At 40.3% G+C, this 17,085-nt stretch overlaps 1 protein-coding gene across 1 annotated transcript in view; it reads right to left on the bottom strand.

Annotated features, from left to right (window-relative positions):
- Window positions 1-17,085, bottom strand: part of USH2A (usherin) — a 454,712-nt gene that overhangs the window by 131,509 nt on the left and 306,118 nt on the right. Inside the window, exons 44-46 of the mRNA XM_033144773.1 lie at window positions 14,017-14,226; window positions 12,493-12,695; window positions 9,495-9,607 (exon numbers count right to left, since the gene is read on the bottom strand). Coding sequence (XP_033000664.1) covers window positions 9,495-9,607; window positions 12,493-12,695; window positions 14,017-14,226 — 526 coding nt within the window. The remainder of the gene's footprint in view (window positions 1-9,494; window positions 9,608-12,492; window positions 12,696-14,016; window positions 14,227-17,085) is intronic.

Here is a 17,085-nt window from a genome sequence, read left to right as displayed (position 1 = left end):
TTTCTGATTGTCAGGAGTACCTGGGCAGGGCAGTCTACTTTTGGGAAGTACTGACACTTGGTTGACAGGCAGGACTTCCAACAAGAACAGGTAAAGGTAAAGGACCCCTGGGCGGTGTGGCGCTCATATCCGCTTTCAGGGTGAGGGAGCTGGCGTTTGTCCACAGATGGCTTTCCAGGTCATGTGGCCAGCATGACTAAGCTGCTTCTGGTGCAATGAGACACTGTGACTGAAGCCAGAGTGCATGGAAACACTATTTACCTTCCCATTGCAAAGGTACCTATTTATCTACTAACACTGGTATGCTTTCGAACTGTGAGGTTGGCAGGAGCTGGGGCGCTGGGCACTGAAGTTGCAACTTCTGCAGGCAAACCACTGCACTATGACCCTTCCTGTAGGTTCTGCAGATCTGATCATCTCTGTTGCCATATTCACTCAACTAATAGGCAGAGCTAAATGCTGTCTGCTATAAGTGTCCACAAAACCAGACTGTAGCATTATAAAATATGGACACAAACCAGGCAAAGTAAGGTTCTTTTGAGTTCTATAAGTTCAATTAATACTTAAGCACATGCTTAAATATTTCCTATTAAAAAGATGGAGTTACTAGTGCTTCACTCTAGTAGGATCGCACACTTACAATATGTTATTCCCAACATACATTTTAAAGAATGTTAAAGCCCAATTACATGGCTACTGTCAGAATACTTGGTGACATTGTAAATTAGCATTCATTTAAAGTGAGATGGTTACATTCAGACAGCAGCAGCTGAGATAAACTTTGACATTTTTACAGAATAAAAATAACACAGTGAACTATTATTCCACTACCTTGAGGTATAAACAGAGGAACATATAACAATAACAATATGTAGAGGAAGGATTAATGTCACCTGTGAAGGGATAACTTCACAGGTTACTTGTAGAGTCACCATTATTATTCTGAAATCTCCATCTGACTTGCTGAATTAATGCCATAGTCTGTGAAAGTCTATTTTATATTCACTGCATATTCTACTCAAGGCAAAAAAAAAAAAAAATCCTTACATATAAATGACATTACTGACAAACATATAGAGACAAGAAAGAAAGAAAGAACCCTTAAAATTATTTGAAGGCTGGATATACATCTTAGTGTATATTATTTCGGAGCTAAGCAAATATGTAGTAAACAGTGTTTAAGCGCAGAATGCTTTTGACATGGTGTTCCTTGTTTTTGTTCTTAAGCTTTTTCTACAAGATAAAATTTATCAGGATGGATAAAACGAAGTGCTTATTAGCACAGCACATGGTTAAACTATGGAATGTGCTCCCCCAGGAGGCAGTGATGGCCACCAACTTGGATGGCTGTAAAAGAGGACTGGACAAATTCATGGAGGAAAAGGCTATCCATGGCTACCACTCAAGATGGTTATGCTCTGCGTCCATTGTTGGATGCAGTCATGCTTCTGAATATCAGTTGCTGGAAACCACAGAAGTGCTTTGTGCTTGGGTCCTGCTTGCAGGTTTCCCATAGGCATCTGGGTGGCCACTGTGAGAACAGGGTGCTGGACTGGACGGGCCACTGACCTGATCCACCAGACTCTTATTATGGTGTGGTATGTGAACAGGCAAAAATAAAATTAGAATCTTATGCACACACAAAAAGGTGGCAGTTAATTTTTTATCTCCAATGGTTTGTGAATTTTGTGCTTGCACTTTTATGCTTCCAGAGACCACCAGCTCATCTCCATTCTGAGTCCTCATACTACCACCTCGCTTTAAAAGTCTCCACTTTGCCTGGAAATGTTATCTGGCTTCTTTGTTTAATTGCTACTGATGGGACTTTGTTTAATGGCTTCTTTGTTTAATTGCTACTGATGGGACTTCATTTGTGAACGGCAGGTTCATACAAGTTACAGGTGGGTAGCCGTGCTGGTCTGCCATAGTCGAAACAAAATAGAAAATTCTTTCTAGTAGCACCTTAGAGACTTCGTGTATCTGAAGAAGTGTGCATGCACACGAAAGCTCATACCAAGAACAAACTCAGTTGGTCTCTAAGGTGCTACTGGAAAGAATTTTCTATTTAGGTTCATACAAGACTGTTTGAATTGGGCCTTTGACTCACCAACTGAATCAAGACTGAGCTAGAACTGTACGAAAGGTCCTTCTGATACAAGTGATGCCCGCTGGACATCTTTCATTACTATGAAACATTGGCTAAGCTGCTAGAAAAGAATACCGGTAGCTTTCCATTACAATAAGTGGCTATCATCCCAAAGACACTGAACAAGTTGGGTAGTTAATAACAGTTTCTGCACAACTTATATCCCAGCAAATTAAACATAGTCCACCAGTTATGTTTGACAGTGTATGAGGGTCTCAATAAAGTTCCTTTGCTGCCTGATAGGAATAGTTAAAATTGGATACATGTCACGGATTGCATTTGGCTGCACTCAGCATGATGAGATTGCCATGGCCTAATGCATTGTGAGAAAACATTTAAACCAACTGTATGTAAGAACAATAATGGTATATAGCCTTAAAATAGTTCTTAAAAGTCACTGCCCACTTGCTCCCCCATCCTCAAAAATACACACATGCAACTTAAGAGGAAGAGCTATAATAATTCTAATAAAAAACATGTTGCAGAATGTGAGTTGCATTGCCCTCCTCCCATGTGGCTCTCTCCTAGAAATCATACCTTTTCCCCATTGGCAGATATGTATTAAAATGTCTCCTTGTTTATACAATCTGTTATTTTCCCCTTGAACCTATTCCTTGATGGAGGATAAATAAGAAAAATTCATATGCAGGCCGGCACCTACTGAAACTGCCAGCTGTAGTGTTTGTCATATTTCAATCAAAGTTGAAGCCAGCCAGCCATTTTTATACTGCATGGTCCCTACATACTCAAGGACCAGAATTAATGAATTAGCTATTGATTAAATTCCACTCTAGCAAATCCACCGTGGCAAATAAATGAACTACCCGGGGCACGTGTAGGCCACAGCCAGACATGTCCGGGCAATCGATCAGTAGTTAGTATTCTTTTGGGATATAGGAACAGCTGATGATAATATGACATGTAAGGGAAGGCAATGGAGAAAATCTGTTTCTGGCTCAGCAGATTATAAAATCTGCAAGGTATTTTTGATCTTCTTGCATTTGTATGTTATGACATTTTTAGTTTGTATATAATAACAGAGACATGCATAAGTGTTTTCCATACTTCAGACAAAAGCATACATCAGTGAAAGTCAGGGGTGGGGAGAGGGATGATTTCCAGAATTGAGTTCTTATCATCAAACAAGCTTTGACTAGACATGTTTATGTGACAGAAAAATAGCAAGCTTAATTTCACCTAGCAGTTACACTTTGCACAGACAAATAACAGAATTCAGAGAAAATGTACAAAGAGAAAACAGAAGTTTCTTTGAAATACTGCATGTGTAGATCCATTTTGTTAGCATATTTCCAAAGATTTAGGTGTCAGATTGTAGTTATTCAAAAGAGACGCTTCTCCCACTCATAAGAAACAAGCTAAGCACCAATCTCTGCCAGAAGTGTAATAAAACCACATCAACAATAACAAGCACGCAGGAGGCTAACTACTTTATTGTTGCCGTAATTTTGATAGATGTCTTGGCAATGGGCAGCCATTAGTTACAACCTCTCTTCTGGCCACACTGGCACTCCTGGATCTTTTTAGGAAAAGAATGACTGCATTTGTCAGTATTCAACTGTTTTTCCCAGTCTGGCACCCATTTGCTTTTTGGGGGATGGGGAGGGAATTCTCCATAAGAAAAAAGATGGAAAAGAGAATACAAGTGTTGGATGTTAATTCATGGTTCATTACTGTTCCACAGGAATATCTCTTTAAGAGAATGAAAGAAGTAAATCGACCTAGTTTTCCAGCTGTGGGACAGTGCAGCAGGTGATGCTGAGTTTGTCTTGATTTGGGCGTGCCAGTAATCGGGTACGGTATATAAGGAGGCCTGCGTACCTTCCTCAGTGGCCCTGGGTGGTGGGTCATGTTTCTGTAATGTAATGTAATGTAATGTAAGCTATGTTAGCTGATGTAATTTCTGTTATTTTTGCTTTTCATTAAACCACTCCTAGTTTTGCTCTACAGTCTCCTCAACCTTCTTGTTGTGCAGCTGCTCAGCTTAATATGCCAACATCTGGTTATGGGCCCAGCCATTGAGTTGATGACTGTATAGCTTTGGAGTTGGAGAATAGCTTAAGAAAGGTTTTTTCTTTTTGCTGCTGCTGTTGCGGTCCTGTGCGTTTGAGAAGCAGAATGGTGGACCGGGTTTCTGAAGTTGAGAAGGCTTTGACATTTCCACAACTTACTGATGAAAATTATAGTTTGTGGTCATTTCGGGTGGAGGCGCTCCTGACTTCGCGAGATGTTTGGAAGTATGTAACTGAAAGCCCTCCTGACCCTATGACTGATGCCTGGTCGAAAGGAGATGCAAAAGCCAGAGCATTAATTAACTTGGCTGTGAGTGACCAGCAGGTAGTCTATATAAGAAACAAGAAAACTGCTAAGGAGATGTGGAACAGCCTTGCAGCAGTTCATGTCAGAAAGGAGTCAGCGTCTGCCTTAACATTCTTTAAGCAGCTGTACCAGACAAAGTTGCAGCCTGGTGGTGATTTGGCAGCACACTTGAGGCGTCTGGAGGCGATACGTGGCGAATTAATCCAAAGAGACATGGTAATACCTGACATTCAATATGTGTTTATTATTCTCTGTTCGCTTAACAAAGACTTTGATGCTATAGCTAGCCAGATATCTGCCGTTCCACCAGCACAACTAACTGTGGAAGGGGTAACGGCAAGATTAATGGGCGAGCTGGACAGAAGGGAGGCTTGTGAGATAAGCACTCCTATTTCTGGAGATAATGAGGAACGCCGTAAGCAAGTTTGTGGAGATTCAGCTGCGTTTAAAGCTGGCAAGCGTTGCTGGGTCTGCAATAAGCGTGGCCATGTTGCCAAGGACTGCAGATCTAAAAGGCAGCAAAATGCTCCCAGGACTGTTTCAGGTCGTAATTCACAAGCAACACCCCAGCAGTCAGCAGCGTATCGTAAAGATGGACACGAGCCCCAAGCCTTTCATGCTCGGACTACAGGTCATAAAAGAGTTAAAGGGGCCACGTGGAGTTCTTTTGTTGTCGACTCGGGAGCGACGACCCATCTCTGTAATGACCGGAGCTTGTTTGTGTCTTTCGAAGAGGAGATTGGCAAGATACATTTAGCTAACTCTGACGTTATGCAGTCGTTTGGCAGAGGTACTGTGAAACTTGACTCTCTAAACATTACCATAGCAAATTGCACTTACTGCCCTTCAGTGGACAATTTATTATCAGTAAGCTGCTTTGCTCGACAAGGCATAACTGTGCGTTTCACTAAGAAAATATGTGAGTTTTTCAAAGGAAATGAACGTGTGTTATATGCCCAGGAGTCTGGGGGTTTATATAGACTGTATTTCCAAAAGTATCCACAACCACCTGTAAATTGCAAGGTAATACAGCCAAAACAGGGGTTGAAAAATGTAAAACCACATTCGGGATGTATTCATGAGGCGCACAGACTTCTAGGACATTTGAACTTTACAGATGTGCTTAAGACAAAAGATATTGTTGATGGACTAAACTTGAAGCCATGTAAATACTATATGCAATGTATATCCTGCTGTAAGAACAAGATAAAAGTTGCACGCAAGGGTAAATACTCAGACAGAAAAGTAACAGACGTGTTTGAGTGTTTGCATTGTGATTTGGTTGGTCCACTCCCTAAATCATTAGGATCTTCAAGATACTGGCTCACTTTGATTGACCAATTTAGTAAATATTGTTGGATTTTTACAATTGCTGATAAATCCCAAGCATTTGAGAAGTACAAAGTTTTTTGCAACTGGGTAAAAACCCACTTTAACAAACCTATAAAAAACCTATTTTCTGACAGAGGAGGGGAATTTATTTCTGAGGATTTTGAGAATTACCTGGAAGCGCAGGGGACTACTCATGAGTTATCCTGTCCCCGAAGTCCCTGGCAAAATGGGCTTGTTGAAGTAGTACAGCATGATTTGCAGGCAGGTGTTAAAACTTACCTGCATGATGCTAATTTGCCCAAAGAATTTTGGGCTGAAGCACTCCATGCATATGCTTATGTCAGAAATCGCTCTTATCATTCTGGTCTAAATGTCACTCCCTATGAAATGTTGTTTAAAAAGCGCCCTAATCTAAAATATCTACGAATTTGGGGTTCAGATGTAATTATGCACTATCCTGCTAAGCACAAACTGGATGAGCGAAGTGTTCAAGGAAAATTAATGGGCTACCAGCAGGGGGCGTACAGAGTTTATATACCAGCAACTGGCAAGTTTCATATAACATGAAAGCATGATACAAACTGTAAAATGGAATAGAGTTGCTGTTTTTCAAGATAATGATGGTAGAGATGATACTGAGGTAGAAGAAGCAGATGAAGAAATAGAACCTGCAGCAGGGGATAGTGGTGAATTTGAAGACGAAAAGCCTATTGGGTCTAGTGATTTATTTGAAAATTTAAAGTCACAGACACCTGAGGAAAGGCTAAGTTCTTTTGAATTCCCTGATAGTAAGCAAAGTCCACAGCTTTCCCTGATAGTAAGCAAAGTCCACAGCTTTCTCAGTCTGACAATAATAATTTAAAGTCAGAAGCTAGAAGCCCAATTAGTTCCACTGATTCTGAGGGGTCTAGCTCTTCTTCAGGACTGAGACGTTCCCATAGAAAGAGACAGGAGCCAAAACGGTTTTCAAAAGAGCAGTTTAACACTGTGTATGCCAATAAGGCAATTTTTGAGCCCAAAAGCTACAATGATGTTCAGAAATTACCTAAGCATGAAGCTGTAAATTGGTACAAAGCTATGGATTCTGAGATAGCTTCTTTAAGAGAGCATAACATTTGGTCTCTTGTACCACAAACCCCAGAGATGAGAGTCATTGATTCTAAATGGGTTTATAAAGTGAAAATGAATGACAAGAATGAAGTTGTAAGATACAAGGCTAGATTAGTAGCCAGAGGTTTTCAGCAAGTTCCAGGTGAAGATTATGATTTGTGTTATTCACCAAGTGTAAAGTATGAAACTGTTAAGCTTTTGTTGAAAGATGCATCCCAACGTGGACATTCTGTTTATCATTTAGATATAAAAACTGCCTACTTGTTTGCAGATTTAAAGGAACAGATTTTCATGCGTGTTCCTGATGGTATATTGGCTACTGAAGGATTAGTATGCAAACTGAATAAGTCCCTTTACGGTTTGCGGCAAAGCGGTAGAAACTGGCATCAGACTTTGGCGAAAGAATTGTTGAATTTTGGTTTTTCACAAGGAAAGGCAGATAACTGTGTGTTTATAAAAGAAAATGTAAATTCTGTAACAAAAATATGTGTGTTTGTAGATGATATATTAATTTCTACAAAAACTAAACGTGAATATAACCAAATAGTGTCATACCTACAGAAAAAGTTTGATGTGGTAGAATTAGGCAAAGCTAAAAATTACCTATCCATGCAAATTGAGGAAGGCAAGAATGGTTCTTTTCTGATTCATCAAACTGTGAAAATTGATGATCTTATTGAAATGTTATGCTTAGAAAATGCAAATAGGAAAGAAACACCTATGGTGTGTGGTTTCACTTTTACAGACAAGGATAAACCATTCCTTAACAAAACCTTGTATCGTTCTGCCATAGGCAAGCTTAATTTCATTCAAAGAATTTCAAGACCAGATGTAACGTACGCTTTTCATTTTCTGGCAAGATTTGTAGAAGAGCCTACTACCCAATGCTTTGCTGCTCTCAAAAGAGTGGTGGTGTATCTTAAACATACCAGACATTATAGGTTGGAGATTACACCATCTATTGAAAAAGTTTTAGAAATATATTGTGATGCATCTCATGCAGTAGAACAAAATAGTTACAGAGGTGTATCTGGTATAATTATGTGTTATAATGGATGCCCTTTTGAATGGAAGTCACAGAACCAAACAATTGTTTGTCTCTCCACAACAGAGAGTGAGTTGTGCGCATGCACTCAGGCCATTCGTGATGTAGAATGGTATCTACAAATATTTGCAGATTTGCAAATGCAAGTCACACTCCCAGTAAAGGTTTTCCTTGATTCCCAGAGTGGACTTGCTATTCTGTGTTCAGAGACTAATACACAACGTACTAGAGTCTTAAGATTACGTTTACAGTTTGTAAAAGATTTGATTGCTGATAAAACAATTGAGTTTCAGTATGTTCCAGGTGACCATCAAATTGCGGACATTTTTACTAAGGCACTCCCGAAGGTCACGCATGAAAGACATGTACGAAATATATTGAATGTTTGTGTTCCACACTAATGAACCGCAGGGGATATGTTGGATGTTAATTCATGGTTCATTACTGTTCCACAGGAATATCTCTTTAAGAGAATGAAAGAAGTAAATCGACCTAGTTTTCCAGCTGTGGGACAGTGCAGCAGGTGATGCTGAGTTTGTCTTGATTTGGGCGTGGCAGTAATCGGGTACGGTATATAAGGAGGCCTGCGTACCTTCCTCAGTGGCCCTGGGTGGTGGGTCACCGTATGGGTCATGTTTCTGTAATGTAATGTAATGTTAGCTATGTTAGCTGATGTAATTTCTGTTATTTTTGCTTTTCATTAAACCACTCCTAGTTTTGCTCTACAGTCTCCTCAACCTTCTTGTTGTGCAGCTGCTCAGCTTAATATGCCAACAACAACAAGATCAAATACACCTAGATCTTTGTTCAGGCATTGTAGTTTCCCATTCACTGATGGGAGGGTGTGGAAATGCACTACCCCTCCATCACATCCCTGTTGCCCACCCCATTCATCCTCCATACACGGAAAGAGGAAGGACTTCAGTAACGAGCCTGATCTACACACTGGACCATAATTTTACACGGAGGGAGCTGCAAGTTCAATCACTTCTGGATGAAAGATCTCAGGTTGCATAGCTGGGAAAGAACTCTTACTTGTTGGTAGAGTTCTTTACATGTCCATGCTGCATGTAAAGCACATAGCTATGCTTCTTGTTTTTCTTAAATTAATTACAGGCATGGGGCATGGTTGTGCTTGTTGCTGGGATCCTAGTGTGTGTGGCTCCCTAGCTGTAACCCTCACCAAAATATTGCCATTATCTTCACTGACACCCCCACCTGACCAGCCTGGCTATGCAGCTTAGTAAAAAATAAATAAAAGTGGCTATTGATGTCAATAGAAACTTCTTTACTAAGCCTCACTTGATCCAGAGATCCAGAGAAAGAGACTTCCAGATGGTTAGGAAATGCTAGAATAGATAGAACTGTATAGAAGGCATCTTCATAAGTTAATTGCACTATTTCTTCTTATCTTTGACACTATGAGCAAACAACAAGACAGGCTAAAAAGCACAAAAACATTTTCTGTTTCTTTTATCACCAAAGGCTCTTTTGGTTTTAAGACAAAGAAAGACACTTTAATACCGTGAACCGAGGACGTGAATCCGTGGTGCCGATAGCTCTTTCGGCTCATCTTCCACCGTTGTAGTTTGTGTTTTGTTACTTCTCACACAAGCGTACACTGTGCAGACTTCAACCTAGAATAGTTAGCAAGAAAGAAAATTATAGTTTTAACTATTCAGTAACTGAAGTTATAGCATGACTGCAAATCAAGTAAAACTGAGTTCAATGTGATGGTGGGGACTTAGGAACTTTTTGGGGGGTATCCTACCATATTTTTGCGCTAGCTTAAGGACTGGGGCTAGGGGGAAGTCACACTGGGAAAGTGAAAGTTATTCTGCTCATGCTAAGCACTACTTGTTACCAATGGTCCATCTAGCTCAAAATTGTCCACATTGGCTAGCATGGTTGCACTGAGAACATTCTCAGCCCTATCTGGAGATGCTGGGCATTGAACCTGGGCTTTTTCTGCAAGCAAAGGTGTGCTCTATCACTGAGTTATGGCTCTTCCATTTTGAATGAGGGCTGCAGGTAAATACTGTTACTCCATAGTTCCAAATCTTATAAACTTGCTGTAGCAACTCTAGGTGTTTGCATTCAATACACTGCTAAGAGAACAGCTTCCACATTCTCAAAGGGACCTTCCTGGCCCACACTGTTGTTCTGAAGGTTACTTCAACCTTCCAGAGCATATTTGGGTTTGAAACAGACAAGAGTTAGGTATTCAGAGCACATGGCACAACTCTGCACCTGTTACACTGACCTGGTTCTCATGCACACTTAGTCAAATCCTGGCTAAGCATTAATGAGGAAGCAAAGGTTTGTTCTAGGTTTACTACTTGTGATATGTTTGGAGCAAGACAAACCATAAGCATGGGCTCAGCTACAGTGCTAAGCTAAACCATGGTTTGGTTCCATGAGGTGTGACAGCAGCAGCAGGACTGAGGGAGGAGTGCAGCAGCTGTGATTTTCACTCCATACATTTGCATGCTCTTTCATTTATGCTTAGCCATGGTTTGGCTTAGTGTTACATGGCCCAGTAATTGCCTATTTGTTTACAGGCTCAATTTTAGAGGCTGGTGTTCATCTACAATAGGGGCCAGGCTACCTGAAAAACGACCTGAACCCATGTGAACCTGCCTGAGCCTTAAGATAAACATCTGAAGCCCAGAACTCTGGCCTGTCAGTGAGAATTCTATATACCTGAAGAAGCATCTCCAACCCCATCATTCAGCCCAGACAATGAGGTCCAGTTCCCAGGGCCTTCTGGCAGTCCCCTCCCTGCGAGAAGTGAGGTTACAGGGAACCAGGTAGAGGGCCTTCTCAGTAGTGGTGCCCACCCTGTGGAATGCCCTCCCATCAGACTTCAAAGAAATAATCAATTACATAACTTTCTGAAGACTTCTGAAGGCAGCCCTTTATCAGGAAGTTTTTAATTGATAATGTCTCACTGTGGGTTTTTATATTATGCTGCAAGCCACCCAGAGTGGCTGGAGCAACCCAGTCAGAAAGGTGGGGTAGAAGTATGTTGTTGTTGTTGTTGTTGTGGGATCCCCTCTGATCCTTATCATATCACCTTTCTGAATCTACCAGCTTTTTTCATTATTTAAATAGGAATGGTTTGCTTTCACAGCAATGTATTAATGTTTGATGAACCCTGAAGATGAGAGACAAAATATGACTCCCTCAGTTCTTAAGAGTACTTTAAATAGCTCTAAAGAAAGACTAATAATGTCACCTTTGCATTGGCAACTCAGATGTCAACACGTGATGACAAAGGACAAGGCAGGCACAAATGTAGATATTGTTTTAGGAAGCTGAGTATTTGGGAAGGGACAGAGTATGAAAGGCAAAAAGGGTTATATCCACAATTACAACTTTGGATTTTCTCTTATAAGTCATTGCCACAAGTGCTGGAGCTAATACTAAGATAGCATAATGAAGAGCAACTGGTTAATATTGCCTTTGGTAAATTAATATGAAGGTTCCCGAAGTGTGAAAGTGCTTGGAATTTGCGTTACTGTTGAAGAAAGACAAATGTGTCCATGCAGAAACTGGAAAGTCATATGTGTATTAATGGAGGTGGGGGCCTTCTGCTATAGAGGGGTTGGAACATAGAAATCTGTTATGGTGTGCCTCTGGGTGACGTTTATTTATGGCACACTGCAACGGGATGCAAATTTTAGGACAAAGTATACATGATTACTGTTACGACCTCCCCATACATAATTCAGACTAAGCCAAGTCTGAATGCAACAAACAAAACGGGAAAGTTGCAATTAAAGCAAAACAAACTGTTCAAGAAATAAATGCAATTCAATTACAGGGGAAATAGTTGTAAGCTCTTGCCTTGAACATAATTCAAAAAACCAGGAAATTACATATAGATTTTGGGGTAACCCAAGGATAAGGAGACAGGAGGAGGGAAAAGAAAGGTTTTTAAAAATTAATGGTATTTTTAGAAGACTAGGATTTCATGGCTGAGATCAGTCTGTTCCACAAAGAGAAGAGAGAAGGGAGGAGGGGAAAGATGATAAAAGGCTAACGAATGCAATATCATTATTTCTCTAGGTTGATGTATTATGCATGCCTGATGTTTCTAAAACAATTACAATTTTGTTTTAATGAGTAGGAGTAGGATTGTTGCCTCTTTATAATATATATTGTAAGTTTAGTATTATGGGATCAGAGGAGATGTAGTTTTGATGTTCTTGAGATAGAAGAAAATACGAATACTTTACACAGATGCAAAAATAAAATGTATGCTGGGGGGGGGATGCTTATGAAACCACTTATATGTGTGTCTATATAGAACTCCCATCAGATACACATACATACATACATACACACACACACACACACACACTACAATAAATGCTTATATGGTTATTAGATTTGCATGTTTTTATATATATTCAGAATTGTTCCTCGAAATACCAATGAAAAGCAGAACACTCTCCGGCCCCAATTATGTATAATCAGCTACAGCATACATATAGATAAAAAAAAAAGTTGTTCAAACCTGTATATCATAAACAGTGAATGGAGACAAATCTCCCAAAAGCAGAGACCCGGGTGCCTTCATTCCAGTCTTGTATCGCTTATTATTTACATAGACAGAATACTCTGTGACAACCCCATTTGGGTTTGAAGGCGATGTCCAGATGACACGTACAGCTGTACTGTTGATGATGACAACCTCTGGAGGGAACATGCCCTCCGGCTCTAGAAATAAAGGAAGAAGCTGAATAAACTCCAGCTGTCTCTGTAAAATCATGTGTTTAACCAAATGCAGATTAGAATTTGGGTTTAGCAGAGGGTCTGCTGCTTATCTGCTTGCCTCTGATGAAGTTATCACTGTCTGTATTCCTCTCTAAATTGGCTTATTATAATCTCAGTTAGAAACAGTGGGAGATGGTGGTAAAGCGCTTTGTACCACCAGCATCGCCTTCATCTTTAGCAGAATGTGACCAGTGGGATACAATGATAAATTATTCACTTATCTGTGTGGCCCCATCCACAATTATTGGGTTTGGCTTCATTCTTCACACATGCCCAAACAGCAATCTTGTTCCTAAAGCAGCAACTTTAAATGCACTCTGTGGCGAAAAGTGACATATCAATAGCTTTTAGCAGCCTTGTAACTTGGGCAATGAGAAGCAACGTGCTATACTGTTATTATGTAAATGGTTTTGAATGCTGATTACCAAGGATAATGATGAAGCCTCACTCCTCCTTTTCAAAATCTTCCTTAGCGTTAAATTACACAAATTATTTAAGCATGTCAGAAATAGCTATGCAAAAAGACCTATTTTCATCTCGTAGGTCCATCTTAACCAGTTGAAAAATTGCATTCGCAAGGAGTTCTATTTTATAAACAAAAGGGGGCTGACCTTTGGCATTGCAAAGGAAATGCAATCCCCACTTAAAGTGCTTTGCTAATGACCTGGAACACTTGCTTCTGAGGTAATGATATTATAATGTTTATAATGAGACTTTATAAAGCCAAAAAGATTAGAAAGGCCATTCCAAACACATTTCAGATTCACAAGTTGCTTTCTTCCCTCCCTCCCTCCCGCTTGCTAACTGACTTGGAAATGACTCATAGGGAAATTCTCCCAGAGAGTGGGGTTTACACCTTCCATTTTTGGTGACTCAGGAATGGCCTGAAAGTTGACTGTCATGTCAAAAGCACACTGCTTCGCAGAGCAAATCTTTTTAAAAACCATTAATTGTTTTTTAAATCTCTTCGTTTATTGACATGAACTCAGCTCCAAACTGAGCACACGGATAGTAGTGAACAGGGCAGGATGAGAACAAAGTGGGTTAATATCCGCTATTAGAGCTTTGTGCTGCTGTCTCAGTGGGACCTTTTATTGATCGGCCACTTGATGACAACCAGCACTTAAGCATTTTAGCGTTTTAGTCCTTTTCCCTCTTATACCGGAAATTTCATAATGGAAGGATGACTGATCTCAACCCTAACAAAAATCAATCAATTTCATTCTCAGATTTTAAGCCAGGCTGCATCCAGTACTAAACCTACCTCCGTCTGATGTACTCACATGCACCACCTCACTTGTGATGCTGTGCACCCCATTGAAGACTTGAAGCGAAATCCAATACTCTGTGTTAGGTTGTAGTTCTCCAATGACAGCTAGGTTTTCACTGGCGGGGATCTTCCTGGTGTTGTCATGGCCAGAAGTGTTCCAGGAGAGGAAATAATATTCAATATTTCCTTGAACATCTTGCAGGGCTGTAGAATTAATTAATGTTTTTAAAAATCCCAGTAATATTGCAGGGGGTGGGGGGTGGGGGAGAAACTGGAAATGAAAGGACAAGTAATAATATTCTTGCACGTTCTGGTACAGTATTAAGTTTACAGTAACACTGTTTATATATGCAATAGACTTGCTGCAAAGCCTTGTGCTCATGAAACTGTAGACTTTGAGCCTATCAAGTAGGTACCAAGGTATAGTCATTAGTCAATCTTGTCAGTGCCGAATACAGTGGTACCTTGGGTTATAGACACTTCAGGTTACAGGCGCTTCAGGTTACAGACTCCACTAACCCAGAAATAGTACCTCGGGTTAAGAACTTTGCTTCAGGATGAGAACAGAAATCACGTGGTTGCAGCGCGGCGGCAGCAGGAGGCCCCATTAGCTAAAGTGGTACCCCAGTTTAAGAACAGTATCAGGTTAAGAACGGACCTCCGGAATGAATTAAGTTCTTAACCAGAGGTACCACTGTTTATTAGAAGCATGGGGAGTAAACCAATTATTCCACAATGTATATGTAATTCAGATTCCTAAGCCACTCTTGGGAACTGCCTTGAATGCTGGGTGGGAAGACCATGTTTTGGGGACATTCATCCACCACTCCTTGCACATACTGATTCCAGGTCAGCAGGGAATGCACAGGCCTGTCTATTTCACTAATTACATCCGGGCAAAGTTCCAAATTATTGATTCATAAAAAACCACACCCTAAAGGACTCTCCAGCTGTTGCCAATCATAGAGAGAAATAAGCATCATGGAAGCAGAAATTTCATTCATAGCCTTCGGCATGAAGAACTGCCTCTATCATGGACTGAGCAAGATTTGGCTGTTTGGCCCCCACTCCCTCACCCCAGGAGGTCCTCAGTGGAAGCTGCTGCCTGGCAACACCAGTATGGGGACAGAATGCTGTCTGAATAAACCTGGCATCATATGGCTACCAAGTTTGTCCCCCCTCCCCGATACTACATTTGAATGTGATTGTATTCTTTTGTGAGTCACTCTGAGGGCCTTCTGGATGCTATAAAGTGCGGTACCAGTATTCTAATCAAACAAACAAACAACTGTAGGCTGAGTCTGGGGCCATACACCATGTTCCCACATGCATCACTGAATTGTAAGATGCATCCTCAGACATTACACATCCAGTATTGTTGAGAATTACATTCTTTTCATTATGGCATTGAAACCTACAGGGTTGACTATACTTCAAGGACAAATCATGCCATAAATTTAAAATAACATTTTGGACACTTTCTGTTCTAGTTAACGTGTGATTATTGTACTGAAAACAATGGAATTTAGGGGTGCTTATCTTAGTATGCCCTAAATCCTTAACTTCAAGCACAACCTAAGCATCTGAGGAAAAGGATAGCATCATTGCTACTGAGATGTTGATGATTGAATCTATATCTCACCCTTCTTCCTAAAGGAGGAAGCTAACATGTGTATGCAAATGTGCTTTTTCAGATGAAAAATCAGTCAGGGACAAATGTTTGTAATACAAATAAACGTCACATTACTCAAACCAAGATGTACCAAATTTAGCTGCTCCAAAGTAAAACTTTTAATTACGACACCATAAAGGCTGGCTCTAATCCTATTTGGATTTCAATCACATTTGGGGATATCAGTGCATAGATAGGAGAAGTGGGAATGACACACATACCGGCCCCATCTTCCCATCCACCAAATGTGTGAACATGACCTAAGTACCTGCATATGTAGGCTCTTTGCATGAAATTAGATCACTGAAAAATGCAGGCTCCCTGGTTGTATGGGGAGAGGAAAAGTTGTACCCACATAGATTTGTTCAGAATTTGAGCGAATGCATGGAGAGACTGTGCACTGATATACCATCTAAATGGAGCTTCTGTTTCCAACTTCTTTTCTTTCTATAGTCCAGTTTTAACAGGAGCTACGTTCCCCCAACTTCTGTTTTTCACTCAAGATCCCACCAGAAACAAAGACATAAAAGAAAGCTATTTTCAAGTGATCTAGTTATTGGAGGGAAAGGCATAGGCCTGTGACAAAATGAAAACATTTGGAAGAAGGCAGATTGCTAGTTTGCCTAGTGTAATGCATTCCAGCAATGAAAGAATAAATGAGGGTTTGCTTTAATGACCCTCACTTGATGTTTAACCTTTGCATTCATAAACAGATATCTAGGAAATTTCTGCAGTAAGAATGAAAATGAAGCCAGATTGCATTACCTTTATCTGGAAGGTCAGAGGTTCAGATTACTAAAGTAATGAAACTTCAGCAGCCTGCTTCAGATCTATTAGGTTTGTCAGTTTTTATAAGCATGCTTACTTCAGGCATCCAATTATAAAATAAGGAGCCTATATTTGCTGAGAGTCACTAGCAAGTGCTTACAGACAGATTTGAATGTACATATTGAAGAATTAACCCACTGCTTTGATGGACAGGTAATCTGGATTAAATGGATATGTTCCTTTTAAGATGACACAGCACAAATGTGTACTTTTGCATGCACAGAAAATCCATAACTCTCCTGGATGTGAAGAAGAGTTTGAACCAAAATACTGGATTCTGTGAGTCATTGTGCCAATCTCCCAAGAGCTCTGAATCTATGTCTTATTTTGCTCTGATTTTATTATAATTGACCACAACATACAAATTGTACAAACCAAAGATTTGTACATACATGGAGAGCAGGGGCAGGCACAGCAGGCATGATCCTGCCTCTCTTCCATACATTGATTATACGTATATGGACTTTCAAGGTTGAAAAAGGGGCTGATTTCTTTCCAGGTTTTGTTTCCATCATTTCGAAGGCATTTAGCTCTTAAACAAGATGTCAATGATCGTTCAGCCC

The sequence above is a fragment of the Lacerta agilis genome, chromosome 3 (genome assembly GCF_009819535.1).
Source record: "Lacerta agilis isolate rLacAgi1 chromosome 3, rLacAgi1.pri, whole genome shotgun sequence".
Taxonomy (NCBI): domain Eukaryota; kingdom Metazoa; phylum Chordata; class Lepidosauria; order Squamata; family Lacertidae; genus Lacerta; species Lacerta agilis.
Note: the sequence above shows the minus strand (reverse complement) of the source record. Positions and strands in the feature narration are given on the sequence as shown.